This window comes from Vitis vinifera, chromosome 7, assembly GCF_030704535.1.
Source record: "Vitis vinifera cultivar Pinot Noir 40024 chromosome 7, ASM3070453v1".
Classification (NCBI taxonomy): Eukaryota; Viridiplantae; Streptophyta; class Magnoliopsida; order Vitales; family Vitaceae; genus Vitis; species Vitis vinifera.
The window spans coordinates 29,628,355-29,652,143 of NC_081811.1; the positions used below are offsets into that span (position 1 = coordinate 29,628,355).

At 37.0% G+C, this 23,789-nt stretch overlaps 1 protein-coding gene across 4 annotated transcripts; it reads right to left on the reverse strand.

Annotated features, from left to right (window-relative positions):
* Nucleotides 1-1,180: 1,180 nt before the first annotated feature.
* On the reverse strand, nt 1,181-18,172 carry LOC100243998 (uncharacterized). Of its 4 annotated transcripts, none has more exons than XM_010654638.3 (5): nt 17,963-18,128; nt 16,724-16,869; nt 8,190-9,492; nt 3,445-3,519; nt 1,181-1,579 (listed from the first exon to the last, which is right to left on the reverse strand). In XM_010654638.3, exons 3-5 carry the CDS (start codon nt 9,093-9,095, stop codon nt 1,463-1,465), a joined length of 1,098 nt encoding a protein of 365 aa, XP_010652940.1. In that variant the 5' UTR covers nt 9,096-9,492; nt 16,724-16,869; nt 17,963-18,128; the 3' UTR covers nt 1,181-1,462. The 4 variants fall into 4 exon arrangements, with proteins under 4 accessions (XP_010652940.1, XP_010652939.1, XP_002273487.1 ...); XM_010654637.3 differs by having other exon boundaries at nt 8,190-9,497; XM_002273451.5 differs by lacking the exon at nt 16,724-16,869 and having other exon boundaries at nt 17,963-18,172.
* Between the last annotated feature and the right edge of the window lie 5,617 nt (nt 18,173-23,789).

Genomic DNA, 23,789 nt, shown 5'->3' on the forward strand with positions numbered 1-23,789 from the left:
TGGTATTCATCTTCATAAAGAAGATTGTCTTAACTCCTGAAGATCATTACTCCAAAAAAGAGACCAACTAAGTCGTAACTAGATTAGGATTTGGTTCTACACCATTCTATAAACAGTGGAAACTAGAGAGGTCCATTGACCATTTACTATAGGAAGTTACAGAGCTTCTCTATGCATAGGATGAGGACCTAAAACTGTTGTCTTAAATAAACTAGGACCATCCCCCTAAACAGGTAAAAAGGAATCCAGCAAAGTGACCCAGCAGACTGATGCCTACAACATCAACAGCTTGAAGAAAAAATCAAGTACAACTCAGAAACATATACCATCCCACCAGGTAGAGCTTGAATACTGGTTGATGAATAATGTTCCAACACACTTCCTCTATGAACTTGAAAGATTTGTAGCCCAGAGAGTAAGAGATTATTCCTTAACTTCCAACTACTCCAAGAATTTGAAATGAGAAATTTAATAAGAGGACTATAGAGGTAGCTATGCTTTATAGCAAACAAATAATGAGCAATAATGCTACAATTCTAGCAGGCTGGAATGAGAATGTTGAGATGTACTAGTGGTAAGACAGAAGAATATGGAATTGGCAATAAACATGCTCAGGAGAAAGTTGATGAATCAAGCCACAAGACAAGCTGAACAGTGGACAAAGATGGTCTGGGCCATCTGTCTATGTTACTGAGACTATTAAATAATACACCAAAAGTGAGCGGGGTTGAGTCAAAGGTACTGCATAGACATAAGGCTTTGAGGAATTAACTTGAATGAATGGGTTACAGCGGGAATCATTTCTCAACAATCTAATGAAACTCTATGTTAATGCTTCCATGATCTAAGTTGCAGCAGTCTGCAAAGTCTACAAATAACATTTTAATTAGAGGATTATAAAGAAATTCATAAGCCACATGAAATTTCGTTTCAATTTATTAAATGGGAAAGGAATAAGGTGGAGAACAGAAGTGTAGGAGATATCATAGAACCACAAAGCAATTATAAAGCATTGCACAGTAGAAGGAAAAGAATCCAAAACTTTTTTGCAGATCTTGGCCTGAAAGAAATCATCTAACATCTTTTCTGTGAGCTTATCATACATGAGTAGCTTATGTGGATGATTCTTTCTCAATCCAATCACACACACAAAATATGCTTTTCCTCTTGTGGATAATCATGACACGACCACAATAATACAAGGATATATACAAAATAGGCTAACAAAAACTGTTAGACAAAAACAATATTACCCTCTAAGGGCCAGTTTCAAATGATAAATCGTACATCATGTTTAAATGGCCCCTGCACCTCCTTTACATTCAAGTCACACATGATAAAGCCTACCAAATTTAGTCATGAATGGCATCATGATGAAGTTCTACAGAAGCTCCCATTGGAAAAGAATAATTATTTAGCAGAACAAAAACCGGACTTATATGCATGAACAATATAACAACAGTCATGTAGTATGAGCACCATGTGTTCGTGAAGCCCATATACCAAACACAAGAAACCAGAAGACAAACAAGATAGCCCAGTACCGAGCAGGCCCATACTTGATTCTGGTTAGCACAATCTGCGAATTTCAAAAGCATAAATGTCAACTTCCTCATCTGTGTCACACCATTAACAGATGATAAAAAGGCTCCTATTTTGTCCATTAGAGCACAGTCCTCACAAACTAACAAAAAAAGGATATGGACAAGAAAACAGAAAATTGATACCACATAAATTTTCTTGAAATGAATTTTGAACTGGAGTTCTGATAAAAAATATTCACTCAAAACATTCAGGAAATTCCAGAATGAAGCAACTCTGGGTATGAAAGAGAATAGGTTCTAGCCAAGGCAAACTAAAACAAAATTAAAAATAAAAACCTTGCACCTGGGATTGCAATTTCTCAAATGAAGAAAGCATCATAATTTTAGATCAAATTTGGTTAAAATTACCAAAACCCGATATCCACAGGCATGCCAAATCATATATAGCATAATCTACAGGAGGAGATTTAAATTATAGCTCATGTACAAACTGAAAGTAGTTATTTGCTTCATAAGCACCCACAAAGATCAAAGAACTATGTTATCGGGAGGTAGATTATGAAGATTTTGGCTGAAAAGACATCTCATTCTTGTTCATTTTTCATTTTTTAATGTTTGGTAGAAGTTAAACTACCCCTTCCAAAAGCTTTAAGTTCCTGGGGAATCTCAGAAAGAGGTAGAGATCATGAACATTTTCCTGACAGACAGGTACACTTACAGATTAAAAATACCACTTCCCCAAATGCTTAAGCTATTAGGGAACAACATGTAAATCGAGCTAACAGTATAAGCATAAAATCATGTCATAACTAGAAAACTGCTCATCCATATCACTCAATTTACAATGAGAAGTTGCTGAAGTTGAACACTTACAATTAACAAGGAAAGAGGCTCATAGAACTAAGGTAGTGTTTGATAAAACTAAAAAATGGTTAATGAAAATATTTTGTACCAAAAACTTCAAGCTACTGAGAGTAAATTCATTGGTAGGCTAATATAATGACAACAACATTGAGGCTTGTATTGAATAGTTTAAAACCACACCAAAATAGGTTAGCACACTGCAGCTGAATTTTCAGCCCCATTTTTAGGCAAGATGAAAATAGATATGCTATCACTTCTTGGTTACACTTAACAGAGAAATCCTGTGTATATCACTGAATTATGTTACCAAACAAGTGAAAAAAAGGAAAAACAAGTTCATACTACAAATAAATAAGAGATGTTGGAACTAAATAGGGATCCAATTTTAGATATCCTTTTGCACATGCACTAAAGCCATACGTCTTCCCCTTAGCTTTATGTTGTGTCTATGCTATGTTGCAAAATAAACAGTCAAATTTAATTCAATTTCCAAAGAAATAAAATATAAAACTGCAAAAGAGGTTGAAAGCCCCTTAAAATTCTTCATGTGAAAATCAAGGGATTTCATGTTATGTGGTCTTATCCAGACATTGCTTTGCAGTTCAAGAACATCTTCATTTGTATTACAGTAGCTGAATGAGCTGTGACATGGTAATTACCAGGTTGAGAGAATGTTAGTCTATCCCAGGGATTGAAAAGTTGGTTTTCCATGTAACAAAATAAGAAAAGGCGGGTGGCAAAATTATGCAAGCTTATTGCAACAATTTTCACACTTCTTTTTGTAAGGGGTGTTACCAAGTTATGCTTCATAAAGGTTGCTAATATCAGAATTTAAAGATTTTAACAGAATATATTTCTTCACTTTCAATAGTATAAGTCCATTAAAAATAATACATCAAAATGTTTTACTTAATTATCAAAGTACACAAGGAATACAAACAAGAAAAGAAAAATTTACATAAGCCTACTTTGAACCAGAAAATTGCAATTATGGATGATAATGAAAGGGCTAAGAAAAAGTATCCAAGCTACTTACAAAGCGAAAGAAGACCACAACTGTTAAAGCACAAATGCCTCCAAGAAGAATATGAAGACCACTTTTTGCAGTTTTCTGAAAACCAAAGTCGAATTTTTCAGACTGATCATTAAAACAAAAACACACAAGGTGATAATGTGATATCAATAAATAAAACTAATCAATACAAAAAAAAAAAAAAAAAGCTTAGTACAAACAAATTTTATTTAGTACAAGCATCATTCAACCACCACTTGTTCCAAAAGTTTAAACCTACAGGAGATAGAATAACAATATATATCAAGCTAACACTAAGCCACACCACCAATAAACCTCCCATCCTTGATCCTGCATCTGTGGAGACAAATAATGGGGGAATAAGCAAATTCTTCAGGAGATGTTGGACCCGAGGAAAAGGAGTAAACGCTAGGATACCATATTAGACAACTACTTATCCAAAACTCAAATTTTTGGGGCTGAGTGATAGTCTAACAAGCAGTTCATTGGTACTAAGGGTATTATCAGTAAAGCGATACCTCTACATCCACTAAGTATGCCCAGAAATGACATATCTTAAAACTTTTATTATCAAACAATAAAAACCATGAACTGATTATTATTGGACAAGCAACAGCTGAACCAACAATAGCTCCAAGGTCACAATTTCAGTCCCATGCAACAGATAAAGTTGAATATAAGTTTCAGGGAAAACTTCCCATAAGCTTGAGACCTTTAGGCTTTGACATGGGACATAGCTTAGTTAAGTGGGATTCTACATAAACAGAAGGGTATATCAATTCAAAATTATGACAAGAAAATTTAACAGGAAAAAAAAAAGGAATAATGGAGCAATATAACCCAAATCTTTGAAATTCTTAATTAAAAATGCAAATCTTCAGAGGCATGCCTAAAATCAATAATTAGGGTGATTGTGTTGGCAGTAGTGCCCTACTTATTAGTAGTTTTTGGCACGTTATGTCGAGATCATATGAGGATGCTTTTGTTATTTCGTATTCTTTCATTATAAATATAAGAGGTTAGAGAGAACACCTAAACTTTCTTTGTGTCCCTTCCCTCTTTTTCACTCTGCTCTTTCCTTCCTTCTTGCAACATAATGAACCCAATAATTGCACAATCAACTTAGAGCAGGGCAAACTAGCATTTATTGGATTCAAGATCAGGATTGTCAGCTTGTCAATTCAACAGCTGATGGCATCCATACAACTGAATGCCAGCAGGTTATTTCATCAAAATTTGAAACCAGATCTGAATTCACCTATGGCATTCTGTTGATGAGATAGGTTACAATGAGATATGCTTCTCCTGATTTGGAAACATGTATAGTGAACATAAGAGATCTGGCAACTTTAAGAAGATGTTCGTTTTGTTGAGGTGCGTCAACATAGAAACTCTAATGGATTATGTTGTTATTTGATAGATAATGTCCCAAAATTGATTGGAAATATTCTCTAGCATTATCAGTTCTAAGGACTTGGATTTTTTATTAGAACTAGGTTTGGATCATGGAATGGAGTTTTTTTACTAGTGTACCAGTTTCAAATTTTTCTTTCATGAAGAAAATCCAAGTGATTCTAGTGTGATCATCAACAAATGATACAAGCCATCAAGCTTCTAAAACATTATTTACTCTAGAAGGCCCCCAAATATCAATGTGAATTACTAAGAAAGGATGTAATAATTTATATAGTTGAGACGGATAAGTATTTCAAATATGCTTTGAAAATTGACAAATCTCACATTGGAAAAATTGAAGGATTTTTATTATGAAATAATGAGGGAAACAATTTTGCAAGGTACAAAAAATTAAGATGACCTAATCTATAGTTCCATAACATGATTGCACTATCATTATGGGAACTAAGACTTGGAAAATACCTATTGGATTGACTAACACAACTTGTAGATGAATTTGTTCTTCAAGATAGTCATCAACTTTGAAAAGATAGAGCCCTACACACACCTTAGCATTACAAATCATCTTCCCTGAGTCTAAGTCCTAAAATTCATAATGAGTGGGAAAAAATTTAGTGACATATTTAAGGTCCTTTATAAGTTTGCTAATGGAAAAGTTATAAGAAAGATTAGAGACCAATAGAACAAATTTCAAGGTTAGATTCTTAGAGATGACTATAGAACCTATACCCACCAAAATGGATGAGGACCTATTAGAACAGGGATTATAGGAGTGAAAAAAGGCGGCATTACCAATCACGTGATCAAAAGCACCTTAATCAATTATCCAAGTGCTATATTTCTCTATTTGGACATTGAGAGCACTACAAAATTTACCTTTATGTGCTATTGTTCCATTTCCAAGCATAGGTGACACAAGCTAGGGTTGTAATTGTGTGAGAAGCTTTTGGAAGAGGTCCATTTGTTCTTTGTTGAAGAGGGTTATTTCAGAGTTAGGATGCTCATTACCAGTGGCCACCAAGCCACAATTGTCCCATTCTGGAGGTGGTCTAGATGGTTTCCAATCAGCAAGTTTCCCATGAATCTTCCAAAATGTATCCTTGGCGCATCCAGGTTTGTGACAGTGATCACACCAAGGTCTTCCTTTCCTCATCCGATCATCCTTGCTTGAGGGATTTAACCCTTGGGACATGAGTGCTAAGCTCTTAGGTGTAGCAATGGTGCTTTGACTTCCCATCATAACTTCCTTCTTGCTCTCTTCTCTTCAAACCTCAGAAAACACATCTCGGATGGATGGAAATGGCTTAAATCCAAGAATTCTTCCTCATACTTCGTCAAGATTTTTGTTGAGTCCAACTAAGAATTTGAAAATTCTTTCCTCTTCAACAATTTTCGTGTCTTTGATACCATCATTGGGGCATTCCCATACCAGTTCTTCAAACATGTCTAGTTGTAACCAATCGTGGGTGAGAGTGTTGTAGTATTGAGTGACTGTGAGTTCTCATTGTTGAAGAGTTCAGCAGAGTTTTCATTGTCAGAGTATGTTTGTTTGGCAGCATCCCATATCTCTTTTGATGGCAGCAGGGTATCAAGTTATTGGTAACACCACCTCATTTCAGAACCAGATCAAGCAGTGGCGTAGAACATGAAGTTCCGACCAATCTCATTCTCCATTGTGTTGACCAGCCATGACATTACCATGTTATGGATCTCCATGTTTTGGACTTTGGATCTATGATTGGTGGAGCAGTAATGGCCCTAGTGAGGAAATCATCATTGACTTTTCCACTCACAAACATCATGACCAATTGTGACCATGAAAGTTCTGCCCATTTAATTTGTGACCTGTCATGGGCAGAACAGAGCTCTCGAATTTGCCGTGGTTGCTGGAAACAACCATTTCTTGGGAAGATGTGGCATTGGAGGTGGAGCTCTTATCACTAGCCATCCTGTATTTGGTCATCAACGAGTTCTAAGGTTTCAGAATCTGCTCTGATACCAGGCAGAAAAATGAGGAAAAATCCCCCTGATTTCTCTCACCTTGATTCCAGAAAACTTACATTAGATTATATGGAGATGATAGCGATAAATCTGCCTCCTAACTTCTTCATTCTAGGGATAAATATGAAAGATAAATCCTAACTAATATAGAAAAGGTTTCAGAATCTGCTCTGATACCATGCAAAAAAGGAGGAAAAATCCCCTTGATTTCTCTGACCTTGATTCCAGAATAGTTAAATCAGATTTATAGGAGATGATAGCAACAAATCAGCCGCCTAACTCCTCTATTCTAGGGATAAATATGAAAGATGAATCCTAACAAAATTCAAAACCAACTAGAGATATTGGATGGCAAATTATCCTTATCCCTTATTTAAACTAGCTAACAAACATGGAAACCTAGCTTGGGACTCCCTAGAATCATTCAATCCTTCGTAAAATTCGGATTCACAATCTGAATCTCATCTGGGTTTCCACAAGAGGTATTGATCAAGCTTGAACAAAACAGCAATATAAATATTACTTACAACACCAAAGCACCCTTTCCCTTCCTCTCCACACAAGCTTTATGAATACAACAGGCCACCCTGAGGTTGTGATGCATTATTTTCCAGCCCTCCTTTAAATAAATCTCTATGATATCAATTTTATCTAAGGACTGATTCATGCCTGATAAAAATGTTATCCAATATTTATTTCAGGGTTTAAATAGTGTCATTCTATCGAAGTGGCAACATTTAGTATAGATAAATGGAAAGAAATAATGCTACGTCAAAACAACAATATGGGCCAAAACTATTTCACAAAATAAAGGAAGGTCTACAATAACTTCAAACCACACAGACATACATAACAGGAAGTGATATAATAAAAAACTCTAATTTTACATAATATCTGGATAAACTCTGTTCATAACTAACCATGTCTAATATGTTTACAAGAATAGGATTCTGCACTTTCTGAATTCTCCTACTGAGAATGAACAGGAAATCAACTAGACTATGAAACTGAATAATAATATTCGATTTACAACATACACAAATCTGCAGTAAACATTAGTTACCCTGTCTAACCTTAAGTTTCTTACAAAGATATTGGAATCACAACTTCAAATAAATTTTGACACAGATTCTAAAACCTACAACAAATTGCCAACTTAGTTCTGGAATGTCAAGCAATTGATATAACAAAAATATAAAGACCTTGGAGCATAGGAATTTGCCAGAAACAAAGGAAATGAAGTTTCTATATGAAATTTGGAGAATAAGAACAAATATTTCCCATCTACATCTGTCTCAACAAACTAAAAAAAAATGATAAATCCAACATACCTTTCCAACACGAGGAGCAATGAGCCATGCAAGAGTAACAGTAAGTAGCCCTGTAGCAAGCAGAATTCCGGTACCTTCCACAGCCCATTTGGTTGCAGGATTTTCAGCAGGAACAAAATCTTCTGCGACAATATTCAAATGTTGTTCCGAGACAACCTGTGAAGCTACAGCAGAATTGTTATTGTTATTGTTATTGTTATGTGGATTAAACCACAGTGATATCTCACTTAGCCTTTGCCTTTGAATTGCTGCAACAGCATCAGGATCTACACCTAAATTTGTCCGCACCTGGACAACAGGTTCCCCGCTAGCAGTCCTTTCCCTTAAAGCTTCATACTCCTTCAAAGAACCAACAACTTTTTTGAAGTCAGAAGTTCTGACATTTTTTGCAATGCATCCACAGATTTCACAAATAGTAGATCCATGGTTAACAAACCATTTGAGTGCACAGGCATAGTGAACTAGGGCAAGATCATTTTTGCAAGAACAACCAAGCTCAATTAATGTATCTTGATGATGGCATGAACCCATTTCTATATCAGTATTACAAATGAAAACTTCCCCTTGAGGGCTTACAAACTCAACAAAATCAGATTCTCTTCTACCATTTTTGGTAGGGGAAGCATAATCTTCAGCTTCTTTCAGGACTTCCTTGCTATTAGTCTTGATGAGTTCATCACTTTTTCGAGCTTCTTGTACTGGAGGAGTGATACCCAAAAATCCCAATGCAGCCTCTCCCCTTCTGTCAGATTCAGCACATTGGCATACCCGACAGGTTGCCAAGCCTGCTTCTTTATCTATACTGTGACGTGTAGAGCACACCCCCGATTCCTCATTTTCAATATAGGGGTGACCTTCATGGCTTTTTCCAACATTAATTGGCTGTAGGTGATTTTCATTACCCATCACATCAATCAAAACTGTTGATTCAAATGTTTCTTCTTTGCCTTGGGGTTACTAAACCATTTTTCTATGACACTTTTCACTGAATCTCACCAATATTTCCCATTCCAAAGAAACAAGAAATTAGAAGTGGTATTATCATATGGTCCTGATGATCCACATGCTTGAAATGAGAAAGGAAGAAAAGGATTCAACGATCATCCAAGGCCACATAATGAATCAAAAGAAGAAACTAATACAATATGCAGAAGAATGCAAAATATTCGAATTTCTTTGCCCCCTGTCTCCTGATATGAAAACTGATTTTCAGAAGTATCTAATCACCAATAAACTCAGACCTGCTTTCTTCTAAATCTCATATAGTATGATGCTTCACAAGCAATAAAGTGAATCCAAGTTACTGCACTGACATGTAAAAACAAAAGAAGCTTAGGTGTTAAAATAGGAAGGTGCACACACTCCCCTACTATGGTGCAATTCCACAATTTAAATAGCACACAAATTACTAAATTAGAAATCAATGTATATGATAGTACATTAAAAAAGATATGCATAAAAATAAAATAAAAAATAAGAAGAAGAAGAATTAAAGAAAACAGACAACTTGATGCTTGGAAACCTAAATCAATAAGATATTAAACTGGAGGCTTCTTTTTTGCTACTACTATCTTGAATGCCCTATAACCATTCCAAAATTTTAAAGAGACATGTTTAGTTTGGTTGAAAACTAAACAATATCAACCACAAACAACTTGAAAAGAGATTTTGTAATCAATTATGAAACAATGCAGATGTGATATATATATCATGAAGAGACAATCCCATGATCCTACTAGGCTATATTCAAAATAAAAGGAGCTTATTTTTTCCCATTTGCCCTAGACTATGAGTTCATCATTTGATTTAACTCTATATGATTGCTCTTGTAACAATCAAAATGTACAACACCAATATAGCCACTTACTACCTATAGTTTCAGGAAAAAAAGAAAAAGTGAAAAAAAGAGAGCTTTATGTCCACAAAATCCTTGACCCACTACAAAAAGGTAGAGTTAGACTGAACCCACAACTCAAAATTCATCAAGTTGATAAATCACATACCCTGTATCAGATTTAAAATTCATTAGGGTAACATAAGAACATAGTTCACCAGCTCAGTGAGCCACAAGACTGATACTTTAAAATCAAAGAAAGCCTTTTTGTTGAACAAAATTCACCCACACACCCAACAAAACCCAATCTCATTGAACAGGCATTGAATTGCCACCATAGAATTGGGTAAAGATGGAGGAGAGGGAGAGTGAGAGAGAGAGGGTTAGAGAGAGAGAGAGAAAGCGAGAGCGACGGAGGAGTGTGAGGCTTTCTGAGTGCGACCGAGAATGTTGAGGGCGATGTCCTCGCGGCGTCTTGGAAAAGCTTCAGGAAGGGTGGCTTCGGAGTGGAGTCAAAGTCGTTTGAGGTCAAGGTGGAGGAGAAGAAAGGCAAATTGCAAGCTACGATTGTGGAGAGGAAAAAAGGGATCTCCTCATGGATTAGGCTGGGACCGGTGAGCCTTGGGTTATTTTTCGATTGTCTGGTTCTTTGTATTAAGGGACATGAGAACTGGAAAATGGGTAAGAAAGTGGAAGGAAAACGGGAGGGCTTATTCACTGGTGCGAGATCAAAACAAGGGGGGAGGGGGGGGTGTTTCCTCCATTTAGATGTCGTGGACCTGGAGAACAAAAGGTTTAGTATCTTTATCCCCAAAGGAAGAGGAGCAAAGGGTGGTTGGGTTTCAATGGTGGAGACGCTACGGCGCTTGGGCGTTGCTAATGGAGGAGAGGAATGCCAGAAAGAAGAAGAGCTACGATTGAAGCCAAGTATGGTGAAAACCTTTGCGGAAGTGGTCAAAAGGCCGAGTGGCAAAGAAAGAGCAGCAATTAGGGTGGAGGTCACAAAGAAGGAGCTATGCCGAAACTTAAACAAGTTGGCTCACTGTGTGGTTGGGATCTGGAACCCTAGTGCAGCAAGGGGGGATGACCTAAGAAGTTGGGGGACCCATTTGGCAAAAATCTGGAGTCTGAAGGGCAATCTAGGGTTAGCAAAACTGGAGAGGGGCAAGGTATTGTTGGAATTTGAGCTTTTGATAGAAACAGAGAAAGCCCTTAAACTTGGAAGCATCTTGGTTGGGGGGACTCTCCTTCGCCTGGAGAAATGGAGGCCAGAGACGGGATGTTTGATGGAAGGGGAGAAAAAAAGCGAAGCTTGGGTGCGGGTTGTAGGCTTACCGGTCTCCTTATGGGATCGGGACATTCTGAGAAGGATAGGGGAGGAGTGTGGGGGTTTTCTCGCAGTCGACTCCCAAACGGAGAAGCTGGAGGAACTGCAGTGGGCCCGGATACTGGTGAAGCACAACGGCGAGGACCTTCCCAATGTGGTGGAGGTTTGGGTTGAAGAGTTATGCTACTCGTTAACTCTCTGGTGGGAGGTCAGGCCAATAATGAGAGCGGCGACGGCAAGAAAGAAAGGAAAGAAAGTCGTAACAGGTGGTGAGGTTGGGGGTGAGGCTTTTGCACGCACAGGTGAGCGCATGCTGGAGGCAAACGACGTTACGAGGCCCTGTTGTTGCCTGCCAATGGGACATGGGGGCAGTCAAGCGGGTCGGGGCAGTTTATGGACCCTGTTCGGAGCTTTGACGGGTCGCCAGGTGGGCCCCAAGGATCGAGTGGACCTCCTTTGCTGGGCCTAGCAGAGATTCCTTGGAGTTTTAGGGCTTCTGGGTCCACTGGGCTCGCTCCTCTCTCGGACTTATCTTTTGAAAATGGGTCGTCTCTCCTTGGGTTGTTGTCTAGGAATAATTCTGGGTGGGCCAAGACTTTGGAGCCTCTTGTGGTGCCTGGGCTGGACAGCTGAGGCCCGTCTCTACCCTTAGCTGAGGATAGAGACCAGTTGGGGGAGGCCCGCCCCTCCATGGTAACTGGCCCAAGCCTATTGGGGGGTCCAGACTCTACTATATCTTCTTTCTGGGTGAAGGATGGCCTGCGGAGGCCTTCTGAGGAGGAGCTACAGTTCGAGGGGAGATCGAAGACTGACTGTGCCTTAATGGAGAAAGCTATAAGGTATGAAAACGACCCTATCCTTATTGAATCGTTGGTTTCTGGTTATTCTTCTTCTCCCTCTTCTCTTTCTGATCAGACTCCATTGGGGGAGTATTACAACCTTTCTGGGGCTGGTTTGGATATAACCCAAGGGGTTTCACCGGGTCGATTGTTTAATGTCACGGGGTCTACAGAGCAGGAGACAGTCACTTGCTGGGAGCTGATGGAGGTCAATATTGACAGTATTGAAGAAAGTAGAGAGGAGTTGTGCTTAGTTCGTACTATGCCACAAGAAGTTAAAGGATGGGAGGAAGTAAGTTGGGAGGAAAGCGATTTGGCTAGGTTCAGTAAGTTTCTGGGATTTTCGACAGAGGGATTGGAGAAAGATATTTTGGAGTTTCTGATCAAAATCAGAAAGAGAAGGGAAAGAGTTCACAGTAAAACTCTTCTAGAGAAATCGAAATTCGAAAGGGAATTGAAAAGGCTTGATTGTTCCATCAACTATGAGGGGGGGAAGAAGCAGAAATGTGCTTTGCAAGGAAAAGGGTGTCAGATTATGGAAGTCCAATGAAGTTAAGGTTGTAGAGCTGGAATGTGTGTGGAGCTAACGATAGCTCTAAAAGAAAGGTGATTAAGGCCATGATCAGAAGCCAAAGAGTGGATTTGTTTTGTATCCAAGAGATAAAATTCAGTCAATGTCAGAGGGTGTGGTGAGGAGTTTGGGCTCTAAGAGGTTTCTTGATTGGAGTGCCATGGGTGCTCATGGAGCTGCGAGAGGGATTTTGATTTGTTGGGATAAAAGGACCCTGGAGGTGCTTGAGATGGAAGTGGGGCAATTCTCAATTTCTTGTAGGTTTAGGAATGTAGAAGATGGGATTGTTTGGATTTTCACAGGAGTGTACGGGTCGTTTTCTAAGGAGGAAAAGGAGATTATGTGGGAGGAGCTCGGGGCTATAAGGGGCATCTGGGATGACCCTTGGTGTCTAAGGGGTGACTTCAATGTTACCCTCTCCCAATGGGAAAGGAGTAATCAGGGAAGGCTGACTAGTGCAATGAGAAGGTTTGCTTAGGTTGTTGATGAGCTAGAGCTCCTAGATCTTTCTCTGCAAGGGGGTGTGTTTTCCTGGAGTGGGGATAGGAACAATCAATTTTGGGCTAGACTGGATCGATTCCTAGTGACCCAGAACTGGCTTGATCATTTTAGTGGGGTTGTCCAAAGTAGGCTACCCAGACCCACTTCTGATCATTTTCCCATCTTGCTGAAGGGTGGTGGGTTAAGACGGGGCCCATCCTCGTTCAGGTTTGAAAACATGTGGCTCAAAGTTGATGGGTTTAAGGATCTTCTTTGGGGTCGGTGGCAGGGGTTGGGGGGGGGAGGGCCAGTTTTAGATTGGCCACTAAGCTGAAGGTGATGAAGGAAAAAATCAAAGGTTGGAACAGGGACGTGTTTAGAAGGCTGGAAGTTAATAAAATCTCAGCCCTCCAACAAGTCGAATTCTGGGATAGGGTGGAGAGTGAAAGGAGTCTGTCAGAAGGTGAAACAGAGCTAAAAAAAGAAGCTAAGGAAACCTTTAAAAAGTGGGTGTTATTGGAAGAAACCCATTGGAGACAATTGTCAAGGGAGTTGTGGCTTAAGGAAGAGGATAAGAACACAGGCTTCTTTCACCGAATGGCCAATGCCCACCGAAGAAACAACTCCTTGGATAGAATTAAGATCAATAGGGTTTGGTTGGCTGAGGAGCATGAGGTGAGAGAGGGGACTGTAAATGCTTTTCAGCAACTGCTCTCAGAAGAGCTAGGCTAGAGAGCTGATATAGAGGGGTTGCACCTTCAACATCTAAACCTCAATGAAGCTGAAGCCTTAGAGCTGCCCTTCATTGAGGAAGAAATCCACTTTGCACTGGTGGAAATGAATGGAGATAAGGCTCCAAGCCCAGATGGGTTCATAGTGGCCTTTTGTCAATTTTGCTGGGACTTCGTGAAGGAGGAGATTGTGGACCTGTTTAAGGAGTTTTTTGATAAGAAATCTTTTGCCAAGAGTCTCAATACTACCTTCCTGGTCCTCATTCCAAAGAAAGGTGGGGCTGAGGACCTTGGGGATTTCCGGCCCATCAACCTTTTAGGGGGGCTGTACAAGCTTTTGGCCAAGGTGTTGGCCAATAGGCTGAAGAAGGTCTTAGGTAAGGTGGTCTCTGTGGATCAAAATGTTTTTGTGAGGGGTAGACAGATTTTGGATGCCTCACTCATAGCTAATGAGGTGATTGATTTTTGGCATAAACGTAAAGAGAAAGGGTTGATTTGCAAACTGGATATTAAAAAAGCCTATGATAGCATTAATTGGAATTTCCTCATGAAGGTCTTGCACAAGATGGCCTTTGGGTCTCGTTGGATGGAGTGGATTTGGTGGTGCATTTCAACTGCAAAATTTTTTGTTCTAGTCAACAGGGTGCCAGCAGGTTATTTCTCCAATTCTAGAGGGCTGCGTCAAGGAGATCCCCTTTCTCCTTACCTTTTTGTCTGGGGTATGGAAGTGCTAAGTGTACTTATAAGAAGGGTTGTTGACGGGGGATTCATTTCAGGTTGTAGTTTTCGAGGGAGAGGGGGGATGGAGATGAATGTGTCCCATTTGCTCTTTGTTGATGACACAATCATTTTCTGCGAAGCAAGGAAAGAACATCTAACCTCTCTAAGTTGGATTTTGGCTTGGTTCAAGGCAACTTCTAGTCTAAGAATAAATCTAGCTAAAAGCGAATTAATTCCTATTGGGGAGGTTGAAGATATTGAGGAAATGGCAGTGGAGTTAGGGTGTAGAGTGGGGTCTCTTCCTACTGTATATCTGGGGCTGCCCCTTGGAGCCCACCACAAGGCCTCATCTATGTGGGATGGGATGGAAGAAAGAATGAGAAGAAGATTAGCCCTTTGGAAAAGACAATATATGTCAAAGGGCGGGAGAATTACCCTCATTAAAAGTACACTGGCCAACATACTTATCTACCAATTGCCCTCTTTCGAATGCCCAAGTTAATAGCAAAAAGGCTTGAAAAATTACAAAGAGACTTCCTTTGAGGAGGGGGAAGCTTGGAAAGGAAAATCCACTTAATCAATTGGGAGGTGGTGTGCACTCAAAAGGAGAAGGAGGGTCTAGGCATTTGAAAGATTGATCTCTTGAACAAGGCCTTGTTGGGCAAATGGATTTGGAGATTTGCCTTTGAAAGGAAATCCTTTGGAAGAAGGTGATCGGGGTGCAGTATGGCCATGAGGGATTTGGATGGCGGACTAATGAAGGTCACGAATCGTTTGGAGTGGGGGTTTGGAAGGAGATTCTGAAGGAGACAAACTAGTATTGGGATAATATAGGGTTCAAGGTGGGAGAGGGGACTAAGGTCAAGTTCTGGAATGATCAGTGGTGTGGTAATGAGGTGTTGTCCCAAAGTTTTCCCCAACTATTTGCCTTGGCGGTCCATAGGAACGCAACGGTCAATGAAGTATGGGATTCAAGCCTTGGTCAAGGAGGTTGGAACATTAGATTCTCCAGAGATTCTAATGACTGGGAGATGGATGCGATAGGGGAGCTGTTTCATATGCTGAGGGACTTGAGGATTTCTTCAGAAGAGGACTCAGTGTTATGGAAAGGAGGGGGTCATGGTTCTTTTCGGATTAAGGATGCTTATAAGTTGTTTGTTGCTCCTAGTGCCATCGTCTTCCTGAAAAAGAACATTTGGGTGGATAAGGTTCCAACCAAAGTTGCTTTTTTTGCTTGGGAGGCCATGTGGGAGAAGATCTTCACTTTGGATAGGCTCCAAAAACGGGGGTGGCACATTCCTAATCATTGCTTTTTGTGTGGCTGTGAAGAGGAAAATGTAAATCATATTCTTTTACACTGTATAATGGTTAGGGTCCTTTGGGAGATCGTCCTTGCCTTGTTTGGGGCTCAATGGGTGTTCCCAAAGACAGTCAAAGAGGTGTTATTTAGTTGGAGGGGCCCTTTTGTGGGGAGAAAGAGGAAAAAGATTTGGAACTCCATCCCATTGTGTATTTTTTGGACGGTATGGAAAGAAAGAAATAGATTAGCTTTTAGGGGGGGCTCTTTAGCTATACAAAAACTCAAAAATTCTTTTATATGTAATTTGTGGAGTTGGGGTAGGGTGTATATGGGAGAGAAGTCTTCTTCGCTTTTAGGCTTTTTGGAATGGCTTGCGGTTCCGTAAGGGCTGGTGAGGTTGCTAGTTCATGTGTTTTTTGTTATTAGGCTGCTATGTATACTTCCTGTATGCTTTGTGGCTTTTCGCCCTTTAATATATTTGTGTTCATTTATCAAAAAAAAAAAAAAAGAAAGTTAAATAGATTGATTAGCTAATGCCAGAAAGAACGATGGGTGTATAAGCCAAGAATGTCCAGAGTGTACAGAAAGAACAAATCCCTAAAAAGAAAAACAACCCTTTAAAAGGAGCTAATATCACTTTTGGCTCATACTCAATTCAAGAAAAAAGTCCAAAAAAGACAAGAGTTTCTCCCAAATAACTGAACTGCACACAAACACAAAAATCGAATATACATTGTTTTAACTTAGGGACTGGGGCTTTGTTCCCCTCAAACATCTTCATATTCCATTCCTTCCATAAACTCCAAAGAGCACCGTGCAGGGTCACAAAGTGAGACTGCTGCCCTCAAAAGTTCTTCAAGAATCCTCAGCATCACCCACTGCAACCCAAAAGTATAAAAGACTAAAAACAAACCTCCTGCACAAACCTAACTCACTTCTAACCATACTTTCAATATATATGCTACTCAAAAGATTTAAGAAAAAAGCGACAAAAAAAGTACCAACATTATGTACTAAATTTCATGAGCCCAGAAAATGCATTACAAGTTTCCTAAGTTTTCTCCAACTACTTCAAACTCAGTTACCACAAATGGGGAATGATAATGAACTAAAGCCAAGTTTCTTCATAATAAAGTTTTATATCTTGAAGCAGGAAGAGACACATACATGAAGTGGACAATTAATCAAAATCCATCTATTGAATCCTATCAAAGATTGCCAAATAAAAAAAGGGGCATGGATGATAAAATTCAAACAAATGACAAACCACGATTCTCTTTTGGTTTTTTGGATCTCAAGTATAGAACTTCAATTTCATTTTTCACTACATTTTCTTAGGATCCAAACAGAGCATAAATAATTTCAAAACCCAAACCATCAAATGCTTAATTTGAACAAAAAATTGCACCAACCACAACAAGTACTCTGTAGACGAAATTAACAAAAATGACACAAAAAAAATATATATATATTTTTTTTACCACATTTTCTCAGAAAACAAACAAACAGGGAATAAACAAATTCAAAACCGCCAATCATCAAATGATTAATTAAACTCGTAAAATCGCATCAACTATTACAAATACCCAAGACATAAAATTAAAAAGAACCAAAAAAAATAAAAAGAAAGAAAAAAGAAAAAAATAAAACTCGGCTTAAATGAGTTCAAAACCCCAAATCATCAAACGCCCAATTAGACTCAGAAAATCACCAACTTTTACACATACCCAATACACAAAGTGAACAAAAAAATAACAAAAAAGAAAAATAGATTTTCTTCTCCACATTTTCTCAGCAACCATAAGGAGCATAAACAAACTCAAAATCCCAAATCATCAGATGACTAATTAGACCTAGAAAATAGTACCAATTTCTACAAATACCCAATACACAAAATTAACAAAGAGGAACGAAAAAAAAAAAGAAGAAAAATAAATAAAATATCGTTAAGAATCAGAGAAGGAAACGAACATCTTGAGTAGGCATGAAGACAGCAGCACTATCAGGCAAATACGTAAAGAGATCCAAAATTTCTCAAACTTTCTCAGTGAGATTCTCTCTCTAAAAATTTTCTCTCTCTACACTGCCAACTGATCCCATCTTCAGACAGTGCTTGAGTGGATGTCACGACAGAATGTCCTCTACTTGTCTACCTGCTTCTCACCTTTTTCTTTTCTTTTTTTCTTTTTTTCATTTTTCCTAATTTATTTTTTTCAATTTTTAAATTTACTTTTCCCGTTTTTCTTCTTCCAAAAAACTAATAATGAATAAACAAAATTACATTTGCAAATTAATATAATTGTATAAATATATTTTAAAAGATATTATGGATGATATTATTGATAAAACAGATCAATTTAAAAAGTTTGGGCTAATTTATTTCGAAAATAATTTTAAAAAATAATTTTGGAAACACTTTTTAAAAATTATTCACTAATTTTTATAAAATAAATATATATTTAAAAACTAAAATATTTTTAATATTTTTAAATATGGTTTAAAAATAATATTTGTATCTAATATTTTATTTGTAATTATTTTACATATTTGTATAATTATTTTTTAAAACAACTCTTAGAAAATTGATAAAAATAACATAAAACAATAAAAATAATTTTTTATTATCAAATGTATTTTTTTTATTTTTTGTTTCGGAGAACATAAAATTATTCTAAAAAATAGTTACTAAACAAACCTTCAAGATTGCTTGTGAAAAAAATGAAAATAAAAAAATAAAAATGAACAAAAAAGACATGCAAAGTCATTTTACTAATTAACTCTAAATTGTCGATGAATAATAATTGTAAGTACAACCAAAATTAAGAATACAAAGTTAGAAAGATGATCTACTATTATTCAATTTACATCAGTCGATATTTCTTTAGTAATCTCATTACAAACATGAGTCATATAATGCAATCGAGGTTGAGTAACATTTATCTCCATAACATCGTCATTTATATTTTCCTTCACTTGGGTGCTATTGGATGGTAAATGAAGGGTATAAGTCATCTACTCTTGAAATGTAGGATCTCTACAATCATGCATCCTTATAAAATTATGAATAACACAACAAGCAATGACCATATATCTTTTCACTTAAAAACTATATGAAGGCATTTGCTTTAAATTAAGATTCAAACCTTTAACACTCCAAAGCATCACTGTAAGTGATGAGTGTCTAACTAAATTTCTTTTCTAAGCTATGAGAATGATGCCCTCTTCCCCTATAATCATGTAAATAGTATATTTTGTTGTGATATGGAAAAATAAAATCAGATATATCGATATATTTGGAAAACACATTCATGTGAGTTCCACATTTGTAAATTTAATTTTGTATAAAAATACCGCACAGAGAAAAAGGAAACTATTATCTGGATTGGTCACACATTCTAAAAAAATTCTAGAGTCATTTATTGTTCCTTCCCATCCCCTCGTCACACGTATAAATTGCATATGGAACGAACATTCACACATAATATATTGAATGGACTCCATTTTTTTCTCACAATATAATTTTTATTGTTTCATTGAAACATATGCATCTATATGGGTCTTGTCTATAACTCCTATTCAAATATACATTACACAAAAGAATCTAATATTAAATATATATATATATATATATATTATCCTTTTTTCAAGGTATGATTTTGATTTCAAACATACACATATTCTCCTTGTGACTTATTATGTGGGAGTTTATATATATATATATATATAATATTTTGGATTACACCAAATGTCTAGTACAATTTTATTCAAATTTGATGGGATAATTATTTCTTTGCTAAGACAAGTTATTGCCTTCAACACCTTTCTAAAATGACGACATATTGTTTCTCTTAAATATCGAAAGCTTTCAGTAATGATATGAATTCGCTCATTATGAGCAATAATGATCAAGTAAATTCTCACTTATTCTTCTATTGAAACAAATCTTGAATCCTTTAACAATCCTTTATTCTTCAGTACTTCGCATAATGACATGAAAACCCACTTGTTCCTATATAGAAACGAACCTTGAACCCTTTAACAACTCTATAACCTTCAACATTTCACAAAATGATATGTAAAAAAAATTCTTTTCAATCTTGAAAGAATCATGACACCCATCCCATGTCCACTCAATACTTCAACAACATATTCATGTATAAATGTCTTGCATGGTTCCTTAAACAAATACACTTCGTAGCATTTTTCAATAATCATGATTTGTAATGGCTCCTTGTACTCTTTTTCTAGCTCATCCTCAAGCATATTATAAGTGTTTAAAACTGTATGTTGACAATTTTGTTCAATTTATGTTTAGTCATAGAAGTCTTTTTAGATAGTGACTTACTCTCCATTGAAGATTAAGGGTTGTTATTCGTCCAATCAAGAAGCCACATGTACGTCTAAAAATGTTTGACTTATGACATATAAAAGCTTAAATTTTAAAAACAATAAATAAATAAATAAATTTAAACATTTTTAAAATTATGGCATGAGAATTTCCTATACCTATCCCATCTCATTTAAAATTATTTTTTAGGCTGACATGAAAATAGATATAAATAAACAAAATGAGGTTTGGATGGGGTGCTTAGTCCCAAACCTGCCTCGCTGTCATCCTTACATGTTAAAGTTGGGTTTTTTTTTTTAACTTTTGTAGCAATTTTAAAAAATAATTATTAAAAAATGGTAGTTGGGAAAATATTGATAAATCTATGACAGTTTTTGCCATCCACAATTTTTAAAATCATGATAAATATTTTAAAAAAAAATGAATTTAAGCTAAAAGTGCCTCTTCAAGAGACACCTTTTACAATTCCAGAAAATTGGATTTATATTAAAGGTGTTTCTTGAAGAGACACCTTCCACAATTTTTAAAAAATTAGATTTATACTAAAAATGTCTCTTCAAGAGACACTTTCCACAATTTCCATACAAATAGTGGAAAAATTCGAATTTATGTTGAAGCAATACCTTCCACAATTCCCAAAAAAATGGAATTATATTTGAACACCTTTCATAATTTTAAAAAAAATTGGATTTGTACTAAAAGTATCTTTTTAAGAGACACATTTCCATAATTTCCATACACAGTGGAAAATTTCGAATTTTGAATAGACGCCTTCCACGATTCCCAAAAAATGGAATTATACTAAAGGTGTCCATTGAAGAGACACCTTTCATAATTTTTTAAAAATTGGGTTTATATTGAAAGTGTCTCTTCAAGAGACACTTTCCACAATTTCTATACACGGTGGAAAATTTCGAATTTTGACCTTCCACAATTCCCAAAAAATGGAATTATACTAAAAGTGTCATTTGAAGAGATACCTTCCATAATTTAAAAAAAAAAATGGGTTTACATTGAAAGTGTCTCTTGAAAAATTTCTATACACAGTGAAAAAATTTGAATTTATGCTGAAGAGACACATTCCACAAAAGAAAAAAAAACTTTATCTCTTAATTAGTATTACCTGCTATACAACCAAATGTTTAAAGTTTATCACCTGTATACATTATAATCAATATTTTGACATTCAATCCAAACCCAATGAAAGTAAACCAGCAATTAATTCAACACATTTCCAAAATAGTAACCGGTGAAAATAGTACAAAAAGCACAAGACAAATACCCATGTATATATCCGGGTAGAAATAAGCAAATATAAATAGGAAACACCCTCAGGGCGTATACTATTCAAATACTGTAAATGCTTAAAAGTCTATATACCATCTAAGTGTTTAAGGCTAAAAAACCCTTATATCATCCTAAAAGGCTTAAACATCCCACAAATTATCCAAAAATTATAGATTATTCACGAAAAATGTCCAAAAAAATGTCAAAGTCATTGCATAAAACTATAGCCTATTCGGCCACATTGCTAGACCAAGCCTTAGCTCCACTGTTTTCAAGGGCACCTAGAGCATCGTGAATGGGAATCTCCTCATTCGGCTTTGTCTTGTTATCATAAAGAATGTCAAGAATATCATCTTTGATTCCATGCTTTTTTATGCGGTACCCGTTCCCATAGAAATACATATTATCCACTTGCTTTTGGTACACTACTTCGAGCTCCTTCTTTTCCTTTGCAAAGTCAGTGTGAGATTACTCAAGAGTGATTTTTAGTTGGGTTCTTTCTTCTTTAGCTTTCACCTTGGCTAATTCCATGGAAACTTTCTCTATATTTAGGCCTTAAATATTTGCCTATAATGCTTCATTCTCCAATTCAACCTTTTGTAGCATACTTGCTTCGATCTTTGCCTCTTTTTAGGCCTTACCAATTGCGACACGGGCAACTTCAAGCTCTGAGTGTAACTTTTGTTGCTCGTTTACTGCCTACGCTTCGTAAGCTCTAACCCTTTTGGCTATCTCTACTCTTTGGAATAAATGGTTGTGCTGTCTCATCAAGTTGTGAGCCTTGGCTACAATTTGAACAAAAAATCAATTAAAATGGTTGCAAAACCAAACTAAGGAAACGAGTTAAGAAGGAAAGCTTACCACTTCTGCTGACTAGAAGGTGACATACTCAAGCATGGCAATAACTACTTCAATGGTATTGCTGGGAGTGTCATGTGTGATCTGAGCAATAAAGTCTTTCTCTGGGTCGCTGTTCACCTCAATTGGAACCCTCTAGGTTGCAAGGAAGATTTCATTCATAACATTCACGGGTGGTTCTACACTAGTGAAAATGGGAAAACGCCTAAGGATTTCATTCAGTTTCTCTTCGTTGGGAACTTCAGTAGTGGAAGTTAAGCACGATTGGTGGCTCGACGTAGGACTACTAGAACTTGACACTATGTCCTCCATGGAATGGAATAGAATTGAGTCAATGAAAGAAACCAAAACTGTTCTGGAAAAGCTTACCAGATACAAAGTATATACATATATTTATAAGAGAGGAATTACATTCGGATAAGATCAAACCTCAGAAAATCAAAGGTTGTTACAAGAGATAAACATCTAAACATAGATTACAAACATTCAAATATAGGATAGAGCCATTAGAGATAAACTCGGATCATTATCGTTATCACTAACATTCCCCCGCAAACTGGCAGGAAAATCGTAGATAGCCAGTTTGTCATGAAGGAAACAAAATCTATCAACCGTATGGCCTTTGGTGAAAATATCTTCAGGCTGAATAGAAGTCGAAATGTGCTCCAAAATAATGTCTCGATGTGATACTTTCTCACGCACAAAATGATAGTCCACTTCGATATGCTTAGAATGGGCATGAAAAATAGGATTAGATGCAAGTGCAAGAGCATTAATGTTATCATACTAGATAACAGGAGGAGAATCAAGAGATATTTCCAATTCACATAACAACAGACACAACCAATATACTTCAACGGTAACTAGAGTCGGACATTTATATTCAGCCTCAGTGCTTGATTTAGAGACCACTGGTTATTTTTTTGCTGACCAAGAGATAAGACTGGGACCAACAAACACGTTATAGCCACACCTTGAACGTCTGTCATCAGGGTCACCAACCCAATCCGAGTCACAATATGCGTTAATGGCGAAAGAACTAGGTTTGTAAAGGAGACCAAAGTCCAGAGTATTTTTCAAATAACGTAGGACACGCTTGGCTATTGTCCAATGAGCTGTAGTTGGGGCTTGCATATGTTGACAAAGTTGATTCACAGAATAACCGATATCTGGGCGAGTGAGAGTTATATATTGTAAGGCACCAACTATGTGACAATATTCGGAAGGATCAAGTAGGGGATCTCCATTAAATTTGGATACCTTAGGACCCGAAACACATGTGGCACGATAAGGACATATGCCAAT